The following is a 26,583-nucleotide window of genomic DNA, read 5'->3' as shown; positions in this document are numbered from 1 at the left end:
CAAGAATGGTAGGGGAAATGATCTTGGCAATCCGGGAGACTCAGCTCTGGTACCTTGCCGTCTTTAAGCCTATTTGCTCACTTGTAACTCGCTTGCTGTGAAAAGTATTTCTGCAAATGGTACCCATCCACACACCACATTCCTGCTCGCTGCCATAACCCCATGCTGTTTTGAAGAGATGAATATTTAAAAACCTATCTTTGTATCATGCTGAGTTAACAAACTTGTAGTTAATGGGCCAAACTCACCATTGCCTGTTTTGTAAATAATGCCACCCCCTTCGTTTCCATATTGTCTATGGCTGCTTTCAGACCACCAGAGCAGAGTTAAATAGCACCACAAATCCAAAAATCTGTTCCTTTCCTGAAAAAATGACCCCTGTGCTAAGCAGTAACATTTAGAAAACTGGGTGGGGCAGGGGGTTTTGTGGGCCAGTCCCCAGTCAATACACATTAAATAAATATATAAATTTAAAAGGCAATTGAAAACATTTGTCTGGTCCTATACAAAATGATCTGGGCTGTTGCCAGCAGTGTACATCCCCCAGTTTGAGAAATGTAGTCATGAGAATCCAGAGGGTTCACTGAATTAACACAGGGTGGCCTCCAGCCCCCAGCAACAGGCGTGTTGGCTTCTGCCCTTTGTTCTCTTCCCCTGCTCAGCTCAGAAGCGGTTCCCCTGATCCAGTGACTTCTTTCTTCCTCGTATGGGAGAGTAATTGGTATGACCAGATAACAACAAGGATAATAACCACAGTAATTAGGCACTTATTCACTAATAGGCCAGATATTGTGCTGGGCTTTTATGCTCACAGCAAGGTTATGAGGTAGGGTTGTGATTTATCCTCATTTTACAGACAGGGAAACAGAAGCTTAGAGAGGCCCAGCACTGACCCACGGTTTCATGGCCAGTGGGCCTGCAGGATAATCTGCATCATTCATACGGTACCCTCCCAGTTCACCAGGAATTGTATTCACCAGGAAACAGCTCTCCCAGTTCACCCATTAGGACTTTCCCATGTGAAGTTAGGTGAAATGTGTATAGAGACGGATGTACAAGGATGCTCACCCTGATGTCGTTCACAAAAGCAGAACTCTGGAAAGGACATTCAAGACCAATGACAGGAAATAGTTCAACAAATTAGGATGCACTCTTATGACAGAGCATGCAACCACCATTACAAATAATATTTATAAACAACTTTCATCATCTGAGAAAAAGCTTGTGAATTTTTAAAAGCAGAATACCAACAATTATGTTCAGTATAATGTCAATTAAGTAGAAACACATACTGACATTGGCAAAATAAACATAAGACATCATGAAAAAAGAAAAAGCAAGGAAGAAGTATCTCTAGAGATGAAATTATAGATGATTCTTATTGAATTTTTTAAAATCCTTGCTATATTTCCTTAATGTTCCACAATGAGTTCATATTATTTTCATAATAAGCAAAAATACAAATCTGTCAAACCTTTGGAATGAGGTTCAGAGATTCAATGTCCACACCCTACAGATCCTAATTCCAAATTTGCAAACTTTCTCTAATCACTGCTCTTCCCTTCACCTCTAGTGTGAATGACAAGTTGGCAACCTGAAGTGGGTTCTTAAGCATTATGCAGATAAAAAGGATTCTTGTTAAAGTATTAAGTTAAAAACAAACTGGAAGGAATTAAGGGATTAAAACAAGGAAATAAAAGACGAAGAACTATATTTCCTTCTTCTGGGGAGAAGGGAGGGTACTTTTTAAACTCTTTCTAGCCTAGCTGGAAGTCCATTTCAACTGGCTGCGGGCACTTGCCTGCACATTGGTATATCTGTAAAAGTACAGATATTAAGTCTAGTGAAAGGTTCAGGTTAAAGCACAGGAACATATTCAACAAGAGGGGGAAGCAAGAAAATGGCTGCAATGTCCCTCTGAAAAGCCAGTTGGGGTCAGAAGTGCACAAGAAGGCACACCTAGGGCAACTCAGGCATATTCCTTTGAAACCACCCGATTGGCCCATGGGATCTGAGTTAATACACTAAGGGACACGTCACTAGAAGCCAAGCTTAGGAGACAGCCCTCTCTATCTCAGTCTGTCGGCTTCCAAACAGCTGGCAAAGCAGCGGGAGAGCACATTTCCACAAACAAGCTAATCTTTCCACAGCTAAGTAGGCAGTGACATTTATTATTTAAAACTTCAAAGCTGGTAAAGACGAACTCACACTGGAACAGCCTGCCTTTCCCTGGATCTCTTGCACTGGAATGTGTACTCTCTGTGACAAGTTCTCAGCTTTCCAACTGTCCCTCCAGTGGGACGACAGGACAACAGGAAGGGGGCTGAGAACAGGTTCCTTCCTGGCGCCTCCTCCTGCTTCTGACCTGGGCTCACTTCAAAGGAGAATGAACCAGTTCTCATAGAGCCTTTGGGGAGTAAATCTCACAACTATACCAAACGCAAGATGTGAAGGGACATGCAGACTCAGGAGATATGGATTAAGGTGGCAACATTCCTGCCCAGGGAAGACTCTTGTTCTTTGTAATAACAAAGGGGAAAATCAGTGACAGTCATTTGCTGTCCAGATGACTGACCCTGGTGCAATTACCTCCTCAGTAAAGAAGCATAGGGAGCAACAAACAGGACTTCCTTCTTGTCTACTATTCTTACTCCTGTTTTTTCCTTCCCTTCACTACTGGTTACAAATTTGACTAAAGAAAGAAAACTCAGTGTCACTGCTGCATATTCTTCACATTCCAGGAACAAACCCAGGTAAGGTTCCTGATGGCAGCAGGATCCATGGTTGAGCAGCCCATAAAACTGGCAAAAAAAGCAGATTGGGATTTGAATTTAGTATGTAGGGCTTAACTTAACCAAGAATACAGAAGACTTCTAGGCAGAAAACTAAAACGCTAACAGAGGTGTGAATAAAGGGAAAGACATTCAAAGCTCTTGAAGGAGGTGACTTAGCACTATAAAAGTGTCAATTTTTTCAGCTGCATGTAAATCAATGCAGCTAGAACTCTCCCTCACACCATACACAGAAATAAAATTACTTAAAGACTTAAATATAAAGACATGACACCATAAAACTCCTAGAAGAGAACATAGGTAAAATTATTCGACATAAATTGTAGCAATATTCTCTTAGGTCAGTCTCCCAAGAAAAAAGAAATGAAAGCAAAAACAAATGAATGGGACCTAATCAAACACACAAGCTTCTGTACAGCAAGGAAATGATAAACAAAACAAAAAGACAACCTATGGACTAGAAGAAAATATTTGCCAATGATGTGACCTACAAGGGCTAAATTTCCAAAATACACAAGCAGCTCATATAACCCAAAAGCAAAAAAAAAAAAAAAAAAAAAAAGGCAGGGGGAGGAGGAGAGAAGACCTAAATAGACATTTCTCCAAAGAAGACATAATTTCTCCAAAGAAGATATACAGGTGGCTAAGATGTATATGAATATATGCTCTACATCACTAATTATTAGAGAAATACAAATCAAAACTACAATGAGGTATCATCTCACACCAGTCAGAATGGCCATCATCAAGACTCTACAAATAATAAATGCTGGAGAGGGTGTGGAGAAAAGGGAGCCTTCCTACAGTGTTGGTGGGAATGTACATTGGTTGCAGCCACTACAGAGAATACTGTGGAGGTTCCTTACAAAACTAAAAATAGAGTTATCAAATGATCCAGAAATTCCACTCCTGAGGACATATCCAGGAAAGACAAAAACTCTAATTCAGAAAGATACATGTACCTCAATGCCCACAGCAGCACTGTTTACAATAGCTAAGACATGGAAGCAACCTGAATGTCCACTGACAGAAGAATGGATGAAGACGATGTGGCACATATTTACAACGGAGTATTACTCGGCCATTTAAAAAATCCTGCCACGTGCAGCAACATGAATAGACCTAGAGAACATCATACTAAGGGAAACAAACCAGAGAAAGAAAAATATTACATGATATCACTTACATATGGAATCTAAAAAATAATACAAATGAACTTATTTATGAAACAGAAACAGACTCACAGACATAGAAAACAAAATTATGGTTACCAAAGGGAAAAGCTGGAGAAGGGATAAATTAGAGGAGTATGGGATTAATAGATACTATTATATACAGGCTAGATAAACAACAAGAATTTACTGTATAGCACAGGGAACTATATTCAGTATTTAGTTATAAGCTAAGGAATCTGAAAAAGACTGTGTGTGTGTATACATCTATACATATCACCTATATATATATATATATATATCACTTTTATACATATATATAAAACTGAATCACTTTGCTATACACCTGAAATTAACATAGTAATATAAATCAACTATTCTTCAATAAAAAATTTTTCAATTTAAAAAAGTATTTGTTACTTGTAAAGCATACTGTGAGAAACGACATTGAGGAGTAAACCATTATTAATACTATTTTTAGGTGTCAATTTCCTGCCAATCAACCTGTACACTTCAATGCAATTCCAAATGAAAATTTCAAATTTTTGAGGAAACTATCATTTATGCTATAATTTATATAGAAGGATAAAGGTCCACAATCAGCTAAGTAAACCACTGAAAAGCAAAGAGAGGAGACTTAAACTACCAGATATTAAGACTTGCCTCAAAGTCATCATATTAAAACCAGAGAGGTATTAGCACAAGAACAGACAGAGCAGATCAAGGAAATAAAGAGCTCAGAGACAGAGCTCAGATATGCAAACATAATACACAAGAAAGCTGGTATCACAAGTAAAAGAGGGAGAGGATAGATAGCTTCACACATGTTGTTGGGAAAACTGGCTTTTTAAAACAAAATTGAATCCTTATGAAACACCATATACAACAATAGATATCAACTGGGTTAGAAACCTAAGTGATTTTGAAAGACAAAATCACGAAGCCAATAAAAGAAAATGTAGGTGTAGGTGCACATCTTTGTAACATGGTCAGGAAGGCCTTTTTCAAAACACAACTTGAAAATCACAAACCAGAGGCAAAAAAAAAAAAAAGAATTTATAAAAAGTAAAGCTTTACACTCAAGGGAAGATATCACACATAATATCAAATGTCAGATGGCAAAATACGAAGATGTATTTAAAATCTACAGCAAGGAATTAATATCTGGAATATAGAAGGCATTTTATAAATCATCAATAAAAAATGGTAACTGCAATAGAAAAATGGGCAAAGGACACAAACAGGCAAAAAGCAGAAGAGGATACCCAGTAAAGTCATCAATTATCAGAGAAGTGCAAATTAAGACAACAATGAGTTACCATTTAATATCTACTAGATTGGCAAAAAAATTACAAAGCTGAATATAATGGCAATAGCTGACAGGAATGAGGAAATCGTGTTGGGCTGGGGGAACTGTGAACAGGCTACTCTAGGTCACAAAGGTGAGAGCCTTCCTTCAAACCAAGTACACACACACCCTTTGACTGACCAGCAACTCTCCCAGAGGGTAAACCCCAAGGAGATTCTCCCACAGGGGGACCTGTACGAAGACGTTCACTGTGGTACTGGTAATGGTGATGAGGAGTGGGAGGACGCACAGGTGGAGGGCATCTCTGCACAGTCACATACTGCGGAGCATGCAGCAGACAGAAGCCACTGTGAGTATACAGAGGAATACGAACGGCTCCCAACACAACACTGAAGGAGCACAGTTGGAAACAGAACACGAGAAACTTTTGTAAAACTTAAAACACAGCTAGGTAAGAGACTAACTGCCCAAGGGTACACTTTAAGGACATACATTAGAACAGTGTGAGGCAGGACAGGAATAGGAGGCGGGAAAAGAATTCCAAGGGAATGAGTGAATGAGTGGACACTCGAAGGGAGGGAGGGAAGGAGGGGTCTGGGATGACCACGTATGACAAATCGGGGAGAATGATCAAATCATTCTCTCTGTACCTGAGATCCAAATAGAGAAGAAAGAGGAGGGGGAAAAGGCTCTGCAAAGAAAGGTGCATATATTTGTCTGCTGGCAACCTCTCCCTGGCACCGGGCCACTTGGAAAATACCAGCAGCTGCCAGACATTATGTATGTCTTATATCCCACAGACACAGTAAGCACTGAGAGAAACTTCAAGAGAAAAAGCAACAAATTCAGCACTGTCCCCAAAGGAATTCCCTTTTGCAACCTGTCTTTTCAAACATTCTGGTTCTGTGATAAAAATGTTGGCACTCAAACTCCCACCAAAATATTTTCTAGAAAGGAAAATGCTAGACATTTGGAAGTTGGCTATTAGAGGTGAAGAGCACGATGTCCAGCTCTTAAACTCCTGTCAGACTGACTTCTTTCCTTTAAAAAAGCTTTGATGGTCCTATAAACAGTTGCAGAACAACTAGACCCTGGGCAACAGTGCTTCCTGTGGCGATGAGCGCTATGGGGGGTGTGCAGATTACTGCAGAAGCTGCAGATTACTGCCAGGAGGAGTAAGAAAGGGACAGCGCTCTGGAAGGGAGGCGAGGCGAGGCAAAGCCAAGGCCCGTGTGATGGGAAGAGGGGATCCTAATGTCAGAGGACGGGAGGAAGCACCAGTCCAGAACACTCCTCTGGTTTTGCCAAGAACAGAACATCTCTTAGGATAGCAATACCCTAGAAAAACAGTTTCTGTGAAAAGTGCTCCTGAAAAAGTGGTCAATATGTTTAACATCTTTTTCTCTCCCACTTCCTAAATGAAAGCGTAAGCAACTGAAGAATCATCAGAGACTCGAGGCAGCCAACTCTCTGTGCCCTGTGGGCAACAGGATGCCAAAAGCGAAATGTTCAAGTGTATCTGTTTCCCAAAATGGAACTTTCTGCATTGCCCTTTTCCTAGGGAGGTAGAAAATCTTTTGTGGACAACAGCAAAGACATTAGAGTCAGAGAGCACTCAGATTAAATTACATCTCCTGAGTTTACCAACCTCAACTTCCTAATCTACAAAGTAGGTCAAGAGCACCTACTTCACTCAGCACTGTGAGCATCAAATAAGCTAATGTGCATAAAACACAGTGAAACACTGTAAGCAGTTGATAAATGCTACCTATTAATAGCTATTATTATAAAACACATACCCTCTGTCGACAATTCAAAGTCTAAAGAATATTTAAAGTAGGTCAGTGTCTTGTGGTAATCTATCCTCTATCCTGTGGAGAAGGCAATGGCAACCCACTCCAGTACTCTTTTGCCTGGAAAATCTCATGGACGGAGAAGCCTGGAAGACTGCAGTCCACGGGGTCACGAAGAGTCAGACTCGACTGAGTGACTTCACTTTCACTTTTCACTCTCATACACTGGAGAAGGAAATGGCAACCAACTCCAGTGTTCTTGCCTGGAGAATCCCAGGGATGGCAGAGCCTGGTGGGCTGCCATCTACGGGGTCGCAGAGTTGAACATGACTGAAGCAACTTAGCAGCAGCAGCAGCATCCTCTATCCTGAGTAACAGCTTGCTGATAAATGCACTTCCAGACTTCTGTCAATATATCTGCTGTTACTGCTACGCTGCCGCTAGCAGTAACATTTGGATTGTCTCCTACTGAACATTTGGATTGTCTCCAGTTCTTCTCCTATTATTATCAATGCTCTGGTGAACTTTTTTGTTTTTTGTTTTTACAGAAACATCTTTGCACTTCAGTCTATTCTTTAGGACAAATCACTAGGTTGAACGATATTTGCTTTTTTTTTTTTTTTGGATTATTAATAGTTCAGGAGTTTTTCTTTTTAACTTATTTTATATTGGAGTATAGGGCTTCTCTGGTGGCTCAAATGGTAAAGAATCTGCCTGCAATGTGGGAGACCTGGGTTCGATCCCTGGGTTAGGAAGATCCCCTGGAGGAGGGCATGGCAACCCACTCCACCATTCTTGCCTGGAGAATTTCCACGGACAGAGGAGTCTGGCAGGCTACAGTTCATGGGGTAACAAAGAGTCAGACACGACCGAGTGAATAAGCATAGCACAGCACACAGCTGATTAACAATGCTGTATTAGTTTATACAGTAAACTGTGTACCTGGGGAGTACAGTGCATAGTATAGTACTGAGGTTTACAGTAAAGTGATTAAGTTATACATATACATGTGTCCATTCTTTTTCAGCATATATTCTTTGGGCTTCCTAGGTGGTGCTACTGGTAAAGAACCCGCCTGCCAGTGCAGGAGATGTTTGAATTCTTTTTCAAATTCTTTTACCATTTAGGTTGTTACATAATATTGAGCAGAGTTCCCTGTGCTATACAGAAGGTTCTTGTTGGTTGCCCATTTTAAATACAACAGTGTGTACACATCAATCAAGGGATGTTTACTTTTTAAAGGTTTTTGGTACCTATGCCCTAAAGGCCTTACAGAATGGTACAACCAGCTGGCATGCCCACCAGCAGAATCCTAGTCATCTTTCATATCTATTGGCACTTATCTCAAGGAGAGACATGCAGATTCGTAAGGTCAAAAGTTACAGGCAAGCTTCTGGTATAGGGGTGAGGGCGGGGGTGGTTCTCCATTCATATGCGTCTCAACACCCACAGTTCTGGGTCCTTTATAACAGACATGCACTGTAGGCTGGGGCGTGGGGTGGGCATCTGCTCTTTCAGCCTGCAGGGCATCTACTCTCTCATGTCCAGGGAGTTCGCTGATCTCCCTGCAAGTAAACCACCATGCTCTCATTTTATGAGCACTTTTGAAATCATCAGTCAAGGTGCGTTGTTATCCTCTGGGTGGGCCAAAGCTTGATGCTATCTTTCCTGGCGATCTAGACCTTCAGAAGAGTGAGGCAAGGACTGAAAAATTGTAAGGGCTTTATGACCCTCCAAGTATCATCCAGAGGACCCTTTCTCGTTGGTTCTCAGGTTTCCAGAACTGTCCGGCTTTCAAGCCTTGGTTCTTTAGCTCTTCCTACCTTACTTTGAATTGCCCTGAAGATTTCTATATTCCTTCATTATTTTTAATATTGTTTTTGCTATTGCTATTTTAGGACAAGTTAGTCAGAGTTGATTTCAGATATTCTAAAGCAATCCCACCTGATACAGAGGGGGAAAAAAATGACTTGTTTCTTTGAATATTTACTTGAAAAAAATTTTCCCTTGTTCAATTCCTGAGGGGAAAAAAGAAACAAAAAATAGTTTTCCTCGCCTAAGGCCTCTGAACTTACCAACAGCAACCATTCCAAATTACTTAATATTTTATTTAAAACTTCTGATAAAATCTGTATTTTGGAAAGAATGAAAGAAGGAAAATCTCTGCTCCATAATGGATTTCACACACACATAAAATGGCTCATCCTCTGTCCACAAGAAGAGGCACTGCTTTACTGACTTTTCTGACAATAGCAGAATTCATGGGAGGGTTACCTTAGAACCTTTTCCCAAATGGATTTTACAAAAGCGATTCTGAGGCAAGGGGACAGAATTTCCTTTGTACTCTGGTAGCAACGTGGAAGGAATTTGTTTTTTCCCCTATGTACCAAGGAGATAATCAGCCCAAACACTTAGCAAAAGCAGTTCCATTTTAATCCCATCATCTTTACAAGGCTACAGGTGCCCTTGGAAACCACAATTAACCAGAGTACTCAGAGCCAGTGGCAGGAAAAACGTGCTGTATAATGCTACAGAGGCCACCCAGGGTCACTCCCATCAAAACGGAATATTATTACAGAGTTCACCATCTCCACTTATAACTCTCCAGAGCAGCAACAAGGAACACAGAGTTAGTTACTAAGTGATCACTAAGATGGTTCTTGCCTCTTCAGGCCTCTGAGTGAGACTGTGTGGGAGGCAAAGTCAGTTCTGGCTTCCCACAGGACAGGGCGCTGGGGGAGCTGGGTATTATTGGATTAAGTGACTTTAAAGTGGTGATTGGAGCTACATTCTTAAGACAACACAGGATTAACTGAGATAATGTACATAAAAATTCTTTGCACAGTGTGAAGGGTTATACAGTGCAAGATGTCATCACAGCCATGCCCATCAGACTCATTGACCGTCCAGACATGGTATATTAGGGCAGAAGCACTGGGTGAATGGGGCCAACCCAATGTGCCCACAGCACCTCCTGGTGGTTCTTCCCCAGAATGGCAATATCACCAGGCCCAGGCCCACACCCAGCTGTAGGAAAAGTATCCAAGTAACATACTTACTCCCTTCGCTCTGGCTGTCTTTGTTTGAGTTGTAGACCTGGAAAACAGAAATAACATTTACTTCTGTGCACTTTATACCACCCAACAGGTTCACTATAGAAAACCATTACCTTCTCCTTTTGCCTAGTGTGTGCTAGAAAATGGAAGGCAATTTCTAGCCCCCAAATGGAAATTCCTTCTATTATTACTTACTTCCTAATATTTACTTCAGCTGTTCTTAAGTGTGTGCACATCAGAGAATCACCTCTGGAGCTTTACTGTTAAAAAAAAAAGTCACATACTTCCTTTAAAAAAAAAAACCTAATATGTGTATATAAACTAAAAGGGAGAAAAAAATTAATTAGTTACAAATCATTAAGCATTAACTGCACAGCAGGCAATGGCGCTAAGCAATTCACATGAATTATCTCAAATTATCTACGCAACAATTCTGTTGGGTAGGAACTGTTAATATCACTGATACACAGATGGAGAATCTGAGGCTAGAGAGGTTAACTAAGGTCTCACAGCTAGTACATGGCAAAGTCTGGACAAAGATACATTACAAACTGTTAAGTATTAACACTGGGGAATGGGACCAATAACTTTTTACTGTGAATTTAAATGTTATAAGGAGAACATACTACTTTTACAACAAAAAAATTCTTAAATGATTTATACAAATCATAAAAGGGAATGTGTCCCAACATAAAATAGACAATGACACAATGCAAGAGTTGGCAAGCTTTTTCTTGTAAAGGACTAGATGGTAAGTATTTCAGGCTTTGCAAGCTAAGAGGCAAAAACCAAACCAGTGATTATACAGGGACTTGAAAAACAAGAGAGACCACAAATTTTCATAATTTTTCCCTGAAAAAATTCAAATAGAGTAAGTTTTGAAAATACAGGTATAATATTCCTAGCAGGTGAAAATCAATCTTCTTGTTTCATGGCTGGCTTTTTGGGGATGCTTGGCTTGGTTCTTCCAGGGGTTATATAGCTGGTTCTCAACTCTAAGAGTGGCCATCACAACCACCTGGAGTATCTTTTCTCAGCAGTATAACATTCTGAAATACAGATAAGACTAATGAGAAAAACAGAATTTTTATAGAGGGAGGATAGCATTTAGCTTAAATAGATTTCAAAGTGCTTCCTACCACTGAGTCAATGGCAAATGTTCACTTGTAAATACCATGTTGAGCTCGTGGGCTACAAAAAACAGGTAGACAGTTGGATTTGGCCTGCAGGCCAGGGTTTGCCAATCCCTGATATGCTGACATTATTAAGATAATAAAGCTTCTGATTTAGAAAAACAACATCATAGCTCCAAAATCTTTCTTCGGTGCTTATGATCCTATAGATATGAAAAGGCATAGGATGAAGTTGGTGATAAAAAAAAAAAAAAAAAGAAAGGATATTCCCGTGATTGTAATGGCCACTGTTGGTTGAGAACCACTTATTTAACCCTTAGAGAAACAGAGCCAAGCAACTCTGAAAAGGGAGCCATGATATCCTAAGGGGGCTTCTTATCCGCTAGTAAGTATCCGTGAGACTGATACTGATACTGCTTGTCAAGAGCTAAGCAATAATTCCAACATGGCCCCCAGCTGCCTTGTGTCACTGGGTAAGTCTCTCACCCACTCTGCATCTCAGCTGCCCCATCTATAACCTGAAGGAGTCAGCCAAGAAGGTCTTTGAATGATCAAATAGATAATTTGACAAATCTCCCATTTTACGGTTATTATTCATTTCTCCAAGACTGTACAAAAATAGGCACATACTGAATGAAGGTCAGAAAGATGAGGATAAAAGGGGTTTCTATATTTCAAGCACCACTGTCTGATGAATGAAAAGGCATCAGACCAGAGGAGATAAGAATGGGACAGAGAGAAGCAGAAACACAATCCTGCAGAGCCAAATGGGTATAGGTCAGACCAGCGAGCCAGAGTCAATGGCATGCACTACAATGGCACAGGTAGCTAAGGCAAGCTCAGGGGAAGAGACCACCCTTGGGCAAGTACTTCTTCCGGCCATCCCTGCTCACTTCATTCCTAGTTCAGAGAATCCTGCTCCTGTTTCTAACTGGCAAAATCCAGAAGGAATAGTAAAATAAAACAGAGCTTTCAGCCCTCCTTAATTAGGAGGTGAATTTGCACCAAATTACTTTCCTTTAAATGTCTCCTAGGGCTCAGGAGGCCCCTGCCTAGAACACTGAGGTATTCCCCAAACTGCAGAGGCGCGATCAATGAGCCAAAGGTGCCAGGAACATGTGCCGCCCGGTGCTCTGAGGCCAGGCCATTAATCTCTGTCTGGGTTGGGTAAATGAGCCAAAGAGAATGAGTTTGAAATGAAGCTAACAAACCATGCCTGCCAGAATGGCATGACTACATGGCCCGACAAGGCAGGCCCAGGTAGGGAAGCAGCCTCATCATCACACAAGCTGGATGGTGGTATGGGAACAGTGCTAAGTGGAAATGGCTTTGTTCACTGGCACTTACCAAGTTCCATGCATGACATCATCAAATCTTTTTAACCACCTTGTGGGTTAGGCACTAGTGTTGTTTGCATCTTATGGATGTGGAACTGGAGGCCAGAGAGGTTACATAGTTTATCCAAGAACAGGGGGCTGGAAGGTGGTATACTGGTCTATCTTGCTGCTGCAGGGAGGTTCCAACTGTCCTTTACTTTTCTAGGCAGTGGCAAATGCACACAACTACCAAGCTGTAATAGTAGTCTGTGGTTTATAAATACCTCCCATTCTGGCAGACGCAAAGGGCATGCAATTCACCCCTTCAGAAATGCTCGGTCTGTTCTGGAAAAACCGTGAGATCTCACAGTTGCCCACTAATGCCAGACTGAGGTTCAGAGACAAGGGCAATTTCCCCAACTAAAAGGTCCCTTTGGCAGTGGTTTCTGCCTTAGGATTGATTAGTAGAGTTATCTCCGGTTTGTGTGCCTTCAAGTAAGTCTAAGAGACTGTGTCTTAAAAGGATAGAACTCAACTCTCCAGGACCAATTCAAGGTGACATGAGTCACTCAACAATTCCTGAGTTATGACTCCAACGAAGAATGAATCACTCAACACACAAACACAACAACCCAACTTAAGCTAAAGTTCATCAATCCTGCTTAGCCAGAGTGCTCTAAAACCTGACCCCCATAATCAAGTCTCTTTTGGCCCTCTGGCTTTCTATAGTACTTTCATTCAGGGATGCACTAGTTTCAGCTGAACTCTGTACATGAGGATTTGTTAAATATCCATATCACTGAATATTTGTTTTCAAGTGTACACTTCTAGAGAATACAAACTACAGATTTACTTTATGTTATGCGGGTCCACCTGAGACTCATTATAAAATAATTACAATAGCAATAATGGATTAAACCAAAGGATGATGACAAAAGACTTATCCCGTGTCAGACACCACTCTGAGTACTCTAAAATGCATTATCTTGTTTAGTCCTCACACCAACCTAATTATTCCTAACATATAGATGAGAAAACTGAGGCATTAGAGAGGTTAGGTCACTTGCTCAAGATTAGGCAGCTAGAATTGGGCAGAATCCAGACAGAACTCCTATAGTCTGTCTCCAAAGCCCAAACTCTTAATAACTAACCACGTGATACATTAAGACATGATGATGAGAAATGTCTGTTTAGTTCTTTGGCCCATTTTTTGATTGGGTCATATACACCATGGAATATTACTCAGCTGTTAAAAAGAATTCATTTGAATCAGTTCTAATGAGATGGATGAAACTGGAACCCATTATACAGAGTGAAGTAAGCCAGAAAGATAAAGAACATTACAGCATACTAACACTTATATATGGAATTTAGAAAGATGGTAATGATAACCCTATATGCAAAACAGAAAAAGAGACACAGATGTACAGAACAGACTTTTGAACTCTGTGGGAGAAGGCAAGGGTGGGATGTTTCGAAAGAACAGCATGTATATCATCTATAGTGAAACAGATCACCAGCCCAGGTGGGATGCATGAGACAAGTGCTCAGGCCTGGTGCACTGGGAAGATCCAGAGGAATCGGGTGGAGAGGGAGGTGGGAAGGGGGATTGGGATGGGGAATACATGTAACTCCATGGCTGATTCATGTGAATGTATGACAAAACCCATTGAAATGTTGTGAAGTAATTAGCCTCCAACTAATTAAAAAAAAAAAAAAAGACATCATGATGATGATGATAAACATGATGAGATGTCATGGGCAGCTAGGGAAGGTGAGTCACTGGCATAAAGAATTTGCCATGAGTCAGAAAATGAAACTGGGAATTGCCTTTTGATTCCAGACTGAAGCATTCACCACTAACCCATGTGACCAGCTGGCATCTAACCCAGAAGTAACACTTCATATTCTTTGAACCACAGGGCTCAATTCTGAAGATAAACACCAGGGCAGGAAAGTAGGTCTTTGATACAAATCACAGGATACTGCAATTCTGTGAGACCTCACCCAGAAGCTACAATGGGAGTACAATTTAATTAAATCAAAGGAGGGTGAGGAAAGCCTTCATATGCTCCTATTGCACTAAGATATGATTTTGCAATCAGTTCTGTTCACTGATGAGCCAATTCAATTTACGTGTCCCTAGAGAATTAAGAGAGCAGAGTTATTTGGGTTCCCAGAATTTTTTCACAGCTGTCCTTTATCACCATTATCCAGGCCTTACCAAGAAAGCACAGAAATCTTTTAACTTATAAATTAAAGGCATAAGTAAAGCAAGAATTAGCCAAAGCAATCTCACTTTTCCCTCTGACACACAGCTGCATTAACACTTGGCCACATCACATTTTGGATCAAAATCTGCACAAAAGCAAAGTACTGAAGAAATAGGTTCATGGGAAAATTCACTTAAAACTGCTGTTGCTGTCTCAGCTGCATGTGAACTCACATTTAAGCTTTGTCATTCTCAGGTCTCTTCCAAGTAGCTTGGAACATCTAAACCCCTCCCACCTAGTTGTTCCCCTTACGCGTCCATGTGGAGAAATACAAAACAGAACTACCTGCCCATACTCCAAAATATTGCCCAAGCTGGCTACACCATCAGAGACAATTTTTGTCCCTCCTCTCTGTGCGACACAATGGATCCACCATCACTAGGGATTGCTCTTTTAAACTGTCAGGGGTGACAGATTTATGCATATATGGTGCATAGGTTCAAAGTCCAGCTCTACCAGTTACCAGCTATAGAGTTCAATCACTTCACATCTCTAAACCTCAGTCTTACCTAGTCTAAAAGAGGGACATTAATATTCCCTGTCTGTTAGGGTCATTGTGAAAATTAAATAAGACAATAGACAACATTTAACATAGAGGGTAGAATACAAATTCTATGGCCCATAGAGCATTCTGTAAAGATGGCCTTTCACCACTATCACCACCCCTCCCCTTTCCTTCTCTTCAGACTTATCCTCTATGGGATAAATGGCTAAGCACAGGTCTGTGGTTTGAGGGGTACAGTGACAGTGACCTCATTAGCCATGCAATTTAAACAAATGAAACTAATTAAAGGACTAAAGGAAACGAGACCATCTAAAGTCAACTTGCAGAGCAACAGTTGTCAATGTTTTTTAAAACATCAGTTAAACATAAAGGTAATTACTCACCACACTTATTCACCACCAATTATGTGCCAGGCACCACACTCAGCATTTACATGAATCATTTTATTTCATCTTCAAGCTTATGGGGTACTACTACTTCCTCCACTTTATACCATCATGTAGATTAAATAAATTTCCAAAAGTTACAAAGGTCAACAAGCGGGAGAGCTTTCTAGCCTAGATTTGTACTCAATCACAACTTCATACGACTCCTCCACCCAGTCCAATGGAAAAACAAGTTTGGCAATCAACAAAGAACTCAAAAGAAGCTAAGCAGTAATTAAAATGGCAATAACACAACCATTATGTAAGAACAGAATTTCCACCCAATTTAAACATAACAGTAATTCTATAAACTTCCAATTAATACAAGTACGGCAGTAACTGAAAACCACAACCAGCTGGAGACACTTTGTGATGCTCAAAAAACATCCTTCACAAAAGCTAACAGCACAGAGAGCCGGCAGCGGGGCCCAGGATGGTGTGGTGGACAGATTCGTGAGCAGAGCACCACATCTGAATTCAAACAGGCTTAACATAGGGGCTGTCAGTAACACCCACGAGAAGTTACTAGTAAGACACCCCTCAGGTGTGCACCACTAACCAATAGTGGACATATTGGTTGTCCACTATTATGGACAATAATGGACATGAATTGTTGTATCAAGTAGACCTTCTTTTCTCATAAAAATATTTTCATAGGTCAGCCTTCCAAGGCAAAAGAAATAAAAGCAAAAATAAATAAATGGGACCCAATCAAACTTATTTTTCAGTCACTAAGTCATGTCTGATTCTTTGCAACCCTATGGACTGCAGCATGCCAGGCTTCCCTGTCCTTCACCATCTCCTGGCATTTGCTCAAACTCATACCCATTGAGTCAGTTTGCCAAACTTAGAAGCTTGCACAACAAAGGAAACCATTAACAAAACAGAGAGACAACCTATGGGAGAAGATATTCACAACGGACAAGGGCTTAATTCACAAAACATACAGACAGTTCATACAATTCCCTAACAACTACAACAATAAGCAACCCAACTGAAAAATGGGCAGAAGACATTTAGAAAAGAAGAGAAATAGACATTTCTCCAAAGAAGACATACTTTGGCCACCTGATGCCAAGAGCAGACTCAATAGAAAAGACCCTGATGCTGGAAAAGATTGATGGCAGGAGAAGGGGACGACAGAGGATGAGATGGTTGAATGGCATCACCGACTCAAACTACATGAGTTTGAGCAAGCTCCTGGAGATGGTGAAGGACAAGGGAGGCCTGGCGTGCTGCAGTTCATGGGATCGCAGAGTTGGAAATGACTGAGGGACTGAACAACAAGAAGGCACATGAAAAGACGCTCATTACTGCTAGTTACTAGAGAAATGCAAATCAAAACCACACTGAGTTACCACCTCACACCAGTCAGAACGGCCATCATTTAAAAACATCTACAAATAACACATGCTGGGAAGGGTGTGGAGAAAAGGGAACCCTTCTACATGTTGGTAAGAATGTAAATTGGTGCAGCCACTATGGAAAATAGTATGGAGGTTTCTTTAGCAACTAAAAATAGAGCTGTCATATGAGCCAGCAATTCCATTCCTGAGCATATATCTAGAGAAAACTCTAATTTGAAACAATATACGCACCCCAAGTTCACAACGGCACTATTTACAATAGCCAAGACATGGAAGCAATCTAAAGTCCACTGACCAGTGAAAGGATAAGATGTGGTACATATATACAATGGAATATTATTCAGCCATAAAAAAGAATGAAATAATGGCATTTGCAGCAACATCTAGATCCATTTAGAGATTATCATACTAAGTGAAGTAAGTCATAAAGAGAAAGACAAATAGCATGTGATATCACATATGCCTGGAACCTAAAATATGACACAAATTAACTTCTTTACAGAAGAGAAACAGATTCAAGATACAGAGAACAAATATACAATTACCAAAGGGGAAAGGAGGTGAAGGGGATAAGTTGAGAGCTTGGGATTAGCAGATACAAACTGCTATATATAAAAGAAAAACAACAAGGTCCAACACTATATAGCACAGGGAGCTATATTCAATATCCCGCAATAAAGTATAATGGAAAAAAATGAATTGTTTGAATCTTCAGTCTGTGGGGATAAAATCAGTTTAAAGAGCTTGGAATTAAAAAAAAAAAAAAAAAAAGAATTAAAATAAATAAATAAATAAAGAGCTTGGAATAAATGAGGATATGTCTCAACTCGAGGTGCCAGAGCTGGGGAGCTACTATTGGTTCCTCCTTCTCCCATTAGAAACATGCCTCTTGTCACCACAGTCTGAGTGGCAGAAGGCGACCAGAGAAGGAAGTAAAATGGCTGCGGCTTTGCTAATTCTCACCTGGCGGCGCTTCCTCTGGCTTGCCCTTTCCACTGCTACCAGTATTGCTGCTGTTTTAGGGAGGCTCTTTCAAAAGTGAAACCAATAAACACATGTCTGATGGCTCTTCCCCGTGACCTGTTCCTAAACAAACATGAAGACCCTGCTCTTGCCCTCTTACATGCAAAGAGGTTTAGTAACTGGAATATAGTAGGCCACTCAATATTGATTGGATGAATGTTTGTGAGTAGAGCAATAAAAGAGATGTAAATTTTTAAACAATCTCCAAGTTGAAGCAACAAGGACAATGCATTGATGGATCAACCAGACAGAAAGTAAGCCAAATCTATCATTGCCAGGTTGAGTATGCCTCATTCTTCTCAACACCTGGCAAATTCACTTTACCTTAGAGAGAAAGAGAAATACACAATTCAGGTCTTATTACGAGACAATATAAGGTAGATTTATCTTACCTGGCTTAACTTCAGGCTGTCAAAACCCTTCACAAAGTCATTAATTTTCTATAGCACACTGATGAATGCTAGCTCTACACCCAACAATTGACCACAAATGCTGCTAATGCTATGTGGCGTCACCAGGAAGGGGTTATTGTAGATCAAGGTACTGAGGCTCCCTCCCCCATGCAACAGAGGCACCTTAGGAGGAAGGCACTCTCTTGGAAAATGGCCCAGCACAAGTGACTAAATGGCCATGCTCCCAAAGTCAGTTGAATAGTCTTGGACTCCTGTAGACTTGCTCAGCAGCACACCAGCTCACTGGTGACCAAAAGTGACTACCTGCTCTTCAACACGACTATGACAATGATGATGAATAGAAAAACATACCTTCTGTTCCATTAATTCAAGCATTGTCTGCTGCTTGAAATAAAGCCTCTAAAAGGGCTTATCTCTTGTACAGTTCCTCAGGAACACCACAGGGGAAGCAAAGTACTCAGAACATCTGCTCAGTACCCATGCTTTCTATATCCAGGGATTCTGCCCTCATTTTCCTTGGGAGCCAGTCCACCACCAAGTCCTTGCTGTTTGGGGCAGGAGGCGGGGGGTGGGCGGCTGAGCCTAATTCCATCTTTGGGTGTGGCCAGAGGATCCAGACCTGGCATCCCAGTGTGCATGTGAATCTCCCCAGGCCAAATGCAGTCGACAGGATTTGTGTTTAAGTTTCTTTATTACACCAGAAGGAATGAGGCCTTGTTGGGACAGGACACTTGCTTGGAGCTTCTGTAGCTGACTCTGCCACCACAGGCACAAAGATTGAGTACAGGCCGAAGGAAAGTGGAGTGAGGACATGGAGGGAGACCAGACTCTAAGGGCACTACCTGAGCTACTGAGAATGCAGTTCACTGTCATCCCTGCTCTTTCCATGAGTGAACCAGCAAGATTCTTTTTTTTTTTAATTGTGTTTCTATTGCTTGCAGCCAAGAGTTCTAGCAAAAAAAAGAAAAAAAAAAAAGCTAATGAGAGAAAAATCTAATTAAGCTTTATAGGGAACTCTTAAATGAAGAACAAAGAAAAATACGCAACACAGTAGAGAGGGAAAGTAAACTTATTCATCCTTGATTTTCCCCCTTCCTTCTCTTTCCTTCTACTTCACATATCCAGACAGTGAAAGGATTTATCACTGTCCTGCATCCTGACTCTATCCCTCATCCCACTTCTCTTTCACTGCTCAAGGTCAGGCTGTGTCTTCTCATTTGGATCTCAACACTGGCCTTCTCCCTGGTCTGGCTGCCTCCTCTCTCTGCTCTAATCTATCTGACACACTGCTCCTGGAAAATGCGTTGCCCTAAACCACAGCTCTGACTAGAGAACAAACTTCAAAACATCACAATACTGGTCCTTCAAATACTCGGAGGGCTATCATGTCCAAGAAGAGGAAGACTTACTGCTGAATAGAGATGAAGGTCAGGGTGGAGTTCCAGGAAAGTAGATTTCAACTGGACAAAAATAACTGGCAGTTAGAAGCTCTCCTTGGTCCACTGAAGTAGCTGAATGTCATTCCCATACATCAGACTAAGCCCCGTTTCATCCAGAAGGCAACCCTGGGCATTCCTGGGCTAATACAGTCAGCCTAACTCATTATTGTTAGCCCATCCTTTCACCTGTACAGAACTGGATGAAATCCAGAACAAGGGGAAATGGAGGTGGTTGAGGCAAAGTGGAGTGGTGGATAGAATGGGCTGTGCGCCCTGGAGACTTGGCATAAAGGCCTGGCTCCATGGGCCTTTCTGGCTGTGGGCCTTCAGATGGTTATTTAACATTTGAGACTGTTTTTTTTTTCTTAAAAGTACAGCTAAGTAATAACATCTATAGGAGTAATGGGAGAATTAGAAGTAGTTTCAAAGTGCCTGCAAGTGCTCAAATGTCATTTCCCTTTCTTCTACCTTCATGAAGAATTCCTACCTTATTTAACGGCTGCAGACCTCCCTCCTATATCCTCTCTCTGATCTCTCACTGCTCGAACAGGCTACTCTATAGAATTTAATGCTTCAGGATACAACTTAGCATTTTTCATTATTTCTCATCTCCAAGTAACTTCCCAATGGCTAGTTTTGCCTTACCCTTCCATGGGGGATCACCCGGCTTCTAACACAGGGCTAGGCATACAGTCCAAGAAATCACCCCTGACTGAGGGACAGGAGCTTAAAACACGGGATCCACATTCTTTTGTCTGAGTCTTCCTCAGTGGGTCAGGAGTCGGTCATAATGACCTTGATGAGCAGATTATTCTTAAAGCAGCACTTCCCACTTTGAGTGTTGCTGGCATTTACTACCCTTCCCTGTCAGAAATCACGAATGAAGCCAACAGAATTTCAGGAAAAGGTGAAACAGCTCCTCCTGGAGTATACAGGTGGCAGGGTCCAGTCAGATAGCCAGTGGAGGGATAAGCTAACTACTTTAACCAGTTTCATGAGCAAAATGTAGTCTGGGACTATTAACACTGAGTGTTGTCAGTGGGTGCTTCCCCTCCGCCACAGAACTTTGATTTGCATGTTATATAAACACTGTTGTCATAGTTATAATTCAGGAAGCTTTGTTGCTTGACCTCAAGAAAAAAATTCAACCTCAAATCAGGGTAACACTGACTCTTAAGACCACAATAGACCATCAGTGGGTAAGACCTGCCAAATTCCTTTAAGCTTCTAGAAGGAACTACTATATTTGGGGTAATAAGCAAGCAACAAGAAGAGGAAACTCTGCAACATTATGCAACTTCCTTGCATTTCATATTCAGAAATCCTGAAAACCCCTATAAGCAACTTCCCTAGCTTTCAACCCAAGATTGGAGTCACAGCCAATGTAAACAAAAACTGAACACAATAGGGGAAAAAAGAAATCCAAGTAATGTACAAGTCGGAAAAATGTTTCAGGAAATTTTTAGAGGCAACAGAAAGCACACAAGCTCACTTGATATCAAATGCACGACAGTTAAACAGATGGCGTGTGAGCTGACAGGTATGTAGGATGTGGCTGGCTCATAATGTGAGGAGTCTTCTGGCTTTAAAATTTCCTGGCTCCATGCTCATGTAACACTTAAAAGGCTGTGAACCCATTAGTCCATCAGCCTGGCGTCTCTGTGGGGAGAGGGAGGATCATCTCCCCCTTCTCCAAAGACAGTGGTCTTTAAACAGAGGAGGTCTTTCTGTGTTCCTCTCTCTCCCAGCTCCTCTCTTTCTCTGTCTTCAGAAATAGTGACACAGCACCATCAGCATTAGAGGGAATCTTGTTCTTTTGTACTTTGGAAAACTGCAGATGACAAACTCCTTGGTCCCGTACACATGATCCCAAAGTGGGAGCGTGTGAGGTCCTGCTGCCAGAGCAGGGCCCTGCCCAGGAGGAAGGACTGCCAGAGGGTGAGACAGTGGACAGAATCCACTCTTTTCACCTTCCAGTCCCTCTGTTCTTCAGAGGACTTAAGCAAGTGGCTTTTATACTGAGCTCATTAATCTGCACAATGCATCTTTGTGAGGCAAGAGGTGAATTTATCCGACATAGACACAGGTGACTTCTTTCTTTGCCTCAGACAACTCCGGGGTCGGAGTACCGCATTTCCAGACAGATGACTGACTCAAAACCAAGCTCCCTTAGATGCAGGACCTCTCCTAAATTTATAGGAATAATCCTGATGCCAACCCATGGGTATGCAGCAAGGAGTTCTGGGAATAGCCACTCTGACTTCCTTACTCTGAAGCTGGTAGACAGAGGATCCCTAACTCTAAACATGAGGAATCTCTGTATTTTCCGACAATCTCCAATGAATGGAATGAGGTTTGCAAAGAAAAGTAGATTCTATTGGGTTGGCCAAAATGTTCATTCAGAGTTTTCTGTAAGAGCTTACGGGAAAACCAAAATGAATATTTTGGGCAACCCAATAGAATTCTTTCTGGTTCTACAGAGGCTAAAAGTTACTAAATTGAGCCTTTCCTCAACTCCACATAGTGTGAAAGGGAGGAGGTTTATCAAGATTCCATAGCGCTTCCCCCACAGCAATGGTGTTAAAGGGTAAGGGTGGGACCTTGGAAAATGACCTCCATTCCTCAGGTGTTAACATATTGTTACATCTGCCTTATCACATATCTAGCCAACTCTCTCATCCACCAACACAGCTTACTTCTTTAATAAATTTTAAAGTAAGTTGCAGATATCAGGTCTTCCCTTCTAAACACTTTGGTAAGCTTATCACTCACTAAGGTTCACTATTACCAGTATTTTAAGGCAAAACTTACCTACAGTGAAATGCACAATTCTTAAGGGAGCTGTGACAAAGTTATGCATGAAGGTGTCCTGAACCCATATCAAGATAGAGACTTTTCCATCACTACAGACAGTTCTCTCAGGTCTCTCCATTTTACCGTCAAAACACAGACACAAAACACACAGACCCATGCACACCCACTGTGCTAAGTTTTCATTTGCTCTCACCATTGGCTTTGCCTGTTCAAAAACATCATACAAATGGCACCACACTGACCATACTCTCTATGGCTGCCCATTTCACTCAACATACAATTTGCGAGATTCATTCACATTGTGGCCTGAATTAATACTCGGACATTTTCACTGTTGAATAATATTTTATTATTTGACTATATTGCTGTTGATTAACTCTCCTGTTTATAGACATCTAGGCTGTTCTCCCTCTTTGACTATTATAAATAAAGTTGCTCTGAATGTCTGCATAAATCTTTTTGAAGACCTACCTCTTCATTTTCTCTTGTGTATACATCTCAGGGTGGAACTGCTGGATTATGAGGCAGGTTTTTTTATTTGTTGTTAAATAAGAAAATGCCGAGATCTTGAACCAATGTTCATTTACAATCCCACCAATAATATATGAAAGTTCTAAGTGCTCCACATACTCATCAACATGTGGTATTGTCAGACTTTTAATTTTAGCCATTTTGGTAGCTGTGTAGTAGTATCTCACCATGGTTTTAAGATGCATTTCCCTGGTGACTAGTGGTGTTGAGTAGTTTTTTCTTATGCTTACTAGACATTCTTAACCCTCCTTCATGAGGTGTTTCTTCAAGTCTCTCCGCCATCTTTTAAATGAACTGTTCTTTTTATTATTGAGTTTTATGAGCTGTCTCTACATTCTGGACATAAGTCCTTTGTCAGATGCATGTTTTGCAAATATTTTCTCCCCTACTGTGGCTTGCCAATTGACTTTCTCAATGGTGCTTTTTGATAAGCACATGTTTTTAATTTTAATTAAGTCAAAATTTTCATTTTTGGGTAGGACTATTGCTTTCTGTATCTCATTAAGAAACCAATGCTAAACTCAGAATGCAAAGATTTTGTCCTATGCTTTCTTTTGGAAGGTTTATAGTTTTAGTTTTTATGTTTATGTTTCATCTTGAATTAATTTCCCTAGTTTGTAAACATAATTTACAGCTGCTTCTGAGTCACAGCCTAGATTTGGAACTCACTGGTTTAAAATACAAATTTAGGACAAGGAGCCCTAACACACTTCACTCCCCTTTTCCCCACCCCCAGAAAGCTATCATGTAAAATTGATCCACATCACTTTTGGGAGTCTGTACATTGTTAGAAAACTAATACATGCTCTGTACCCCCAGCTCACGACAGGGCATGTAAAGACCTATATACATGCTCAAGACTAACATTCAGGGTATACAGCTAACCACACGGCTGTCATCTGAATAGTCAGGGAGCCTGAAGCTGACAAGTAGAGTGGTCTTGACCAGCCACTGACTTCCTGTGTGACCCTGATCCGGCCTCTCCCTCTCTCTGGACTTAATTTCCTAGTCCATCAAAGAGGGGCTATAAACAGAGCTGCTTAAAAAAATTCAACTCCCTTACTATTACTACTTCACATTTTTAACACACCACCATCAAAAGTAAACTTCTTTGGCCTGAAGGGCTCATGTCAACACTCCACTCTCTTTAAGGATTTCCCATTACAACGGAAGGGGAGCCACCTTATATCTTATCAGCAACCTGCTAAATTGGGATTTGCTGACAATTAAGAATGAGGTCCTGGAAGTTTAGAGGAACAGGGACTAAGGACTGAAAAGGAAAAGGAGGCAGGGTTGGAAGGTTGCTGATCAAAGGACAGCTTAGCTTACTGAACAATATGGTTTAAAACTGACCAGGAAGAAAGAGATTGTTATTAGTGTTCCCATCAAAAGCACAAAGTGCCCAACCCAAGATTCTCTTGCTTCTTCTGGCAGAGAAAGCCAAAGCACGCTGTACACAGAGCCACGGAGGTGGTTATGAGCACAGCAGCTGCCAAAGTCAACTGGGAGGGCTAAGCTCACTTGGTCCCCTCCCCAGAGTGGCGGACAGAGGAGATTAGGACATGCTTTACTTCTGATCTGAATTTAAGAGCATGGCAGGTAAACACACAAACCAAAGGCTGCTTCTGGGCCCTTTCCTACAGCACTTGATATGGTTAGTAGGCACTTGATAGCCTGTGTCCTTTAAAAATTCATCTCTTCTGAACCCTTCCAGCCCTGCTCCACAGGCAACACTGCAGGTTCTTCTACCCTGTGCTAATCTTTTTTAACTTGGCAGGGGGAGGGAAGTATTTACACATCAATATTATAAACGAGTATAAAATCATCACAAATACAATACATAAATATAAAATAGTAGAAGTAGTAAAACATGGAATGATACACACCATCTATGGGGTACAAGGAGAAAGGGGTAGAGATAAGGTTAAGGGACTGTTAAGAGACAAATACATAAATATAAAACATACTGATACACATATATTTACACACAGTCGATTCTCATTATTCACAGTAATTATGTTTTTTAAAGTCACCACAAACACCGAACCAGTGATCATAGAGAAAATACAGGGTTAAATTTCTACAAGCCTCTGGTGACAATATTTTCATCAACTGATCAGTATATAATCCTGTTTTATGCGTTTTTGTTTCAAGATACCTTATCTAACATATACCACTAATTCATTACCATTGAACTCACAGTACAGCACTGTAACTGATGCCTGAACGAAGCTCACCTAACACTCGTTTGCTCAATAAGGGACACCACAGCCTTCCCGTGCTTAGGAACAGTAGTCAGCGCCTTCAGCACTGTGCAGAGGGCCATTTCACTGTGCAGCGAAATCAACAGCAAAGAGCACAAAAACACAAAATATGCTACAATATTAAATGTACTAAACAGCAAAAAGAATACTTATTTATGGTATGATGACTGAAAGAAGCCAGAGGGTCACCTTGTCCACCCTCAGCTGGGAACATGTGTATTGGGCAACTGAAGTTTTTCTCTGCTCTGCATACATGTACAAATGACTGTGAAAGCACCACGAACATTGATTTCAAGGTATAAGGAAATTTCAGCAAGTAGGTGAATTCACAAATACAGAATCTGTGAATAACAGGGATCAATTGTATGTACATACACATACATACACATGAAATATTTTGAGCATAAAAGTACAAAAAAATGATTTAAGTCATGATGCAGATTTTATAGATATTAGCAGTTTTCTAAATTTGTTTCTGAGATCTCAAAGAAACTGAATATCATAGTTCCTTAACCTTATCTCTACCCCTTTCTCCTTGTACCCCAAAGATGGTGTGTATCATTCCATGTTTTAATACTTCTACTACATATGCACATGTTTACAGACAACACTTTTAAGTTTTTAAAATATACATAGATAGCTTATACCATATCATATATCTGATCTCGCAAATTGCTTCTTCACTTACCATTACATTTGTAAGATTTATCCACATTAATACATACAGATCAAGCTCATTCATTTTATCCACAATAAATTATGCTATTACTAGTCCACTGTATATATGTCCGTAACAATATAGGTTATTCTCATTTTTTCACTATTACAAACCACACTGCAATGAACAACCTTTTACGTGTCTCCTTTTGTTACTCATGTGTGTTTCTTGGCAACAGAATCAGTAAACCACAGCTGGTGGGTCACATCCAGTTGGTCCCGTGTAAGTAAAGATATTTTG

General features: G+C 40.8%; 1 protein-coding gene across 7 annotated transcripts in view; it reads right to left on the bottom strand.

Moving 5' to 3' along the window:
- ARHGAP26 (Rho GTPase activating protein 26) overlaps nucleotides 1-26,583 on the bottom strand; it is a 663,940-nt gene that overhangs the window by 198,761 nt on the left and 438,596 nt on the right. For all 7 annotated transcript variants that reach the window (XM_065918816.1, XM_065918817.1, XM_065918815.1 and 4 more), the window contains one exon: nucleotides 10,126-10,162. In XM_065918816.1, coding sequence (XP_065774888.1) covers nucleotides 10,126-10,162 — 37 coding nt within the window. The remainder of the gene's footprint in view (nucleotides 1-10,125; nucleotides 10,163-26,583) is intronic.

This window comes from Muntiacus reevesi, chromosome 1 (assembly GCF_963930625.1).
Source record: "Muntiacus reevesi chromosome 1, mMunRee1.1, whole genome shotgun sequence".
Taxonomy (NCBI): domain Eukaryota; kingdom Metazoa; phylum Chordata; class Mammalia; order Artiodactyla; family Cervidae; genus Muntiacus; species Muntiacus reevesi.
The sequence above is the reverse complement of the archived record's forward strand: the minus strand, read 5'-3'. Positions and strand labels throughout refer to the sequence as shown.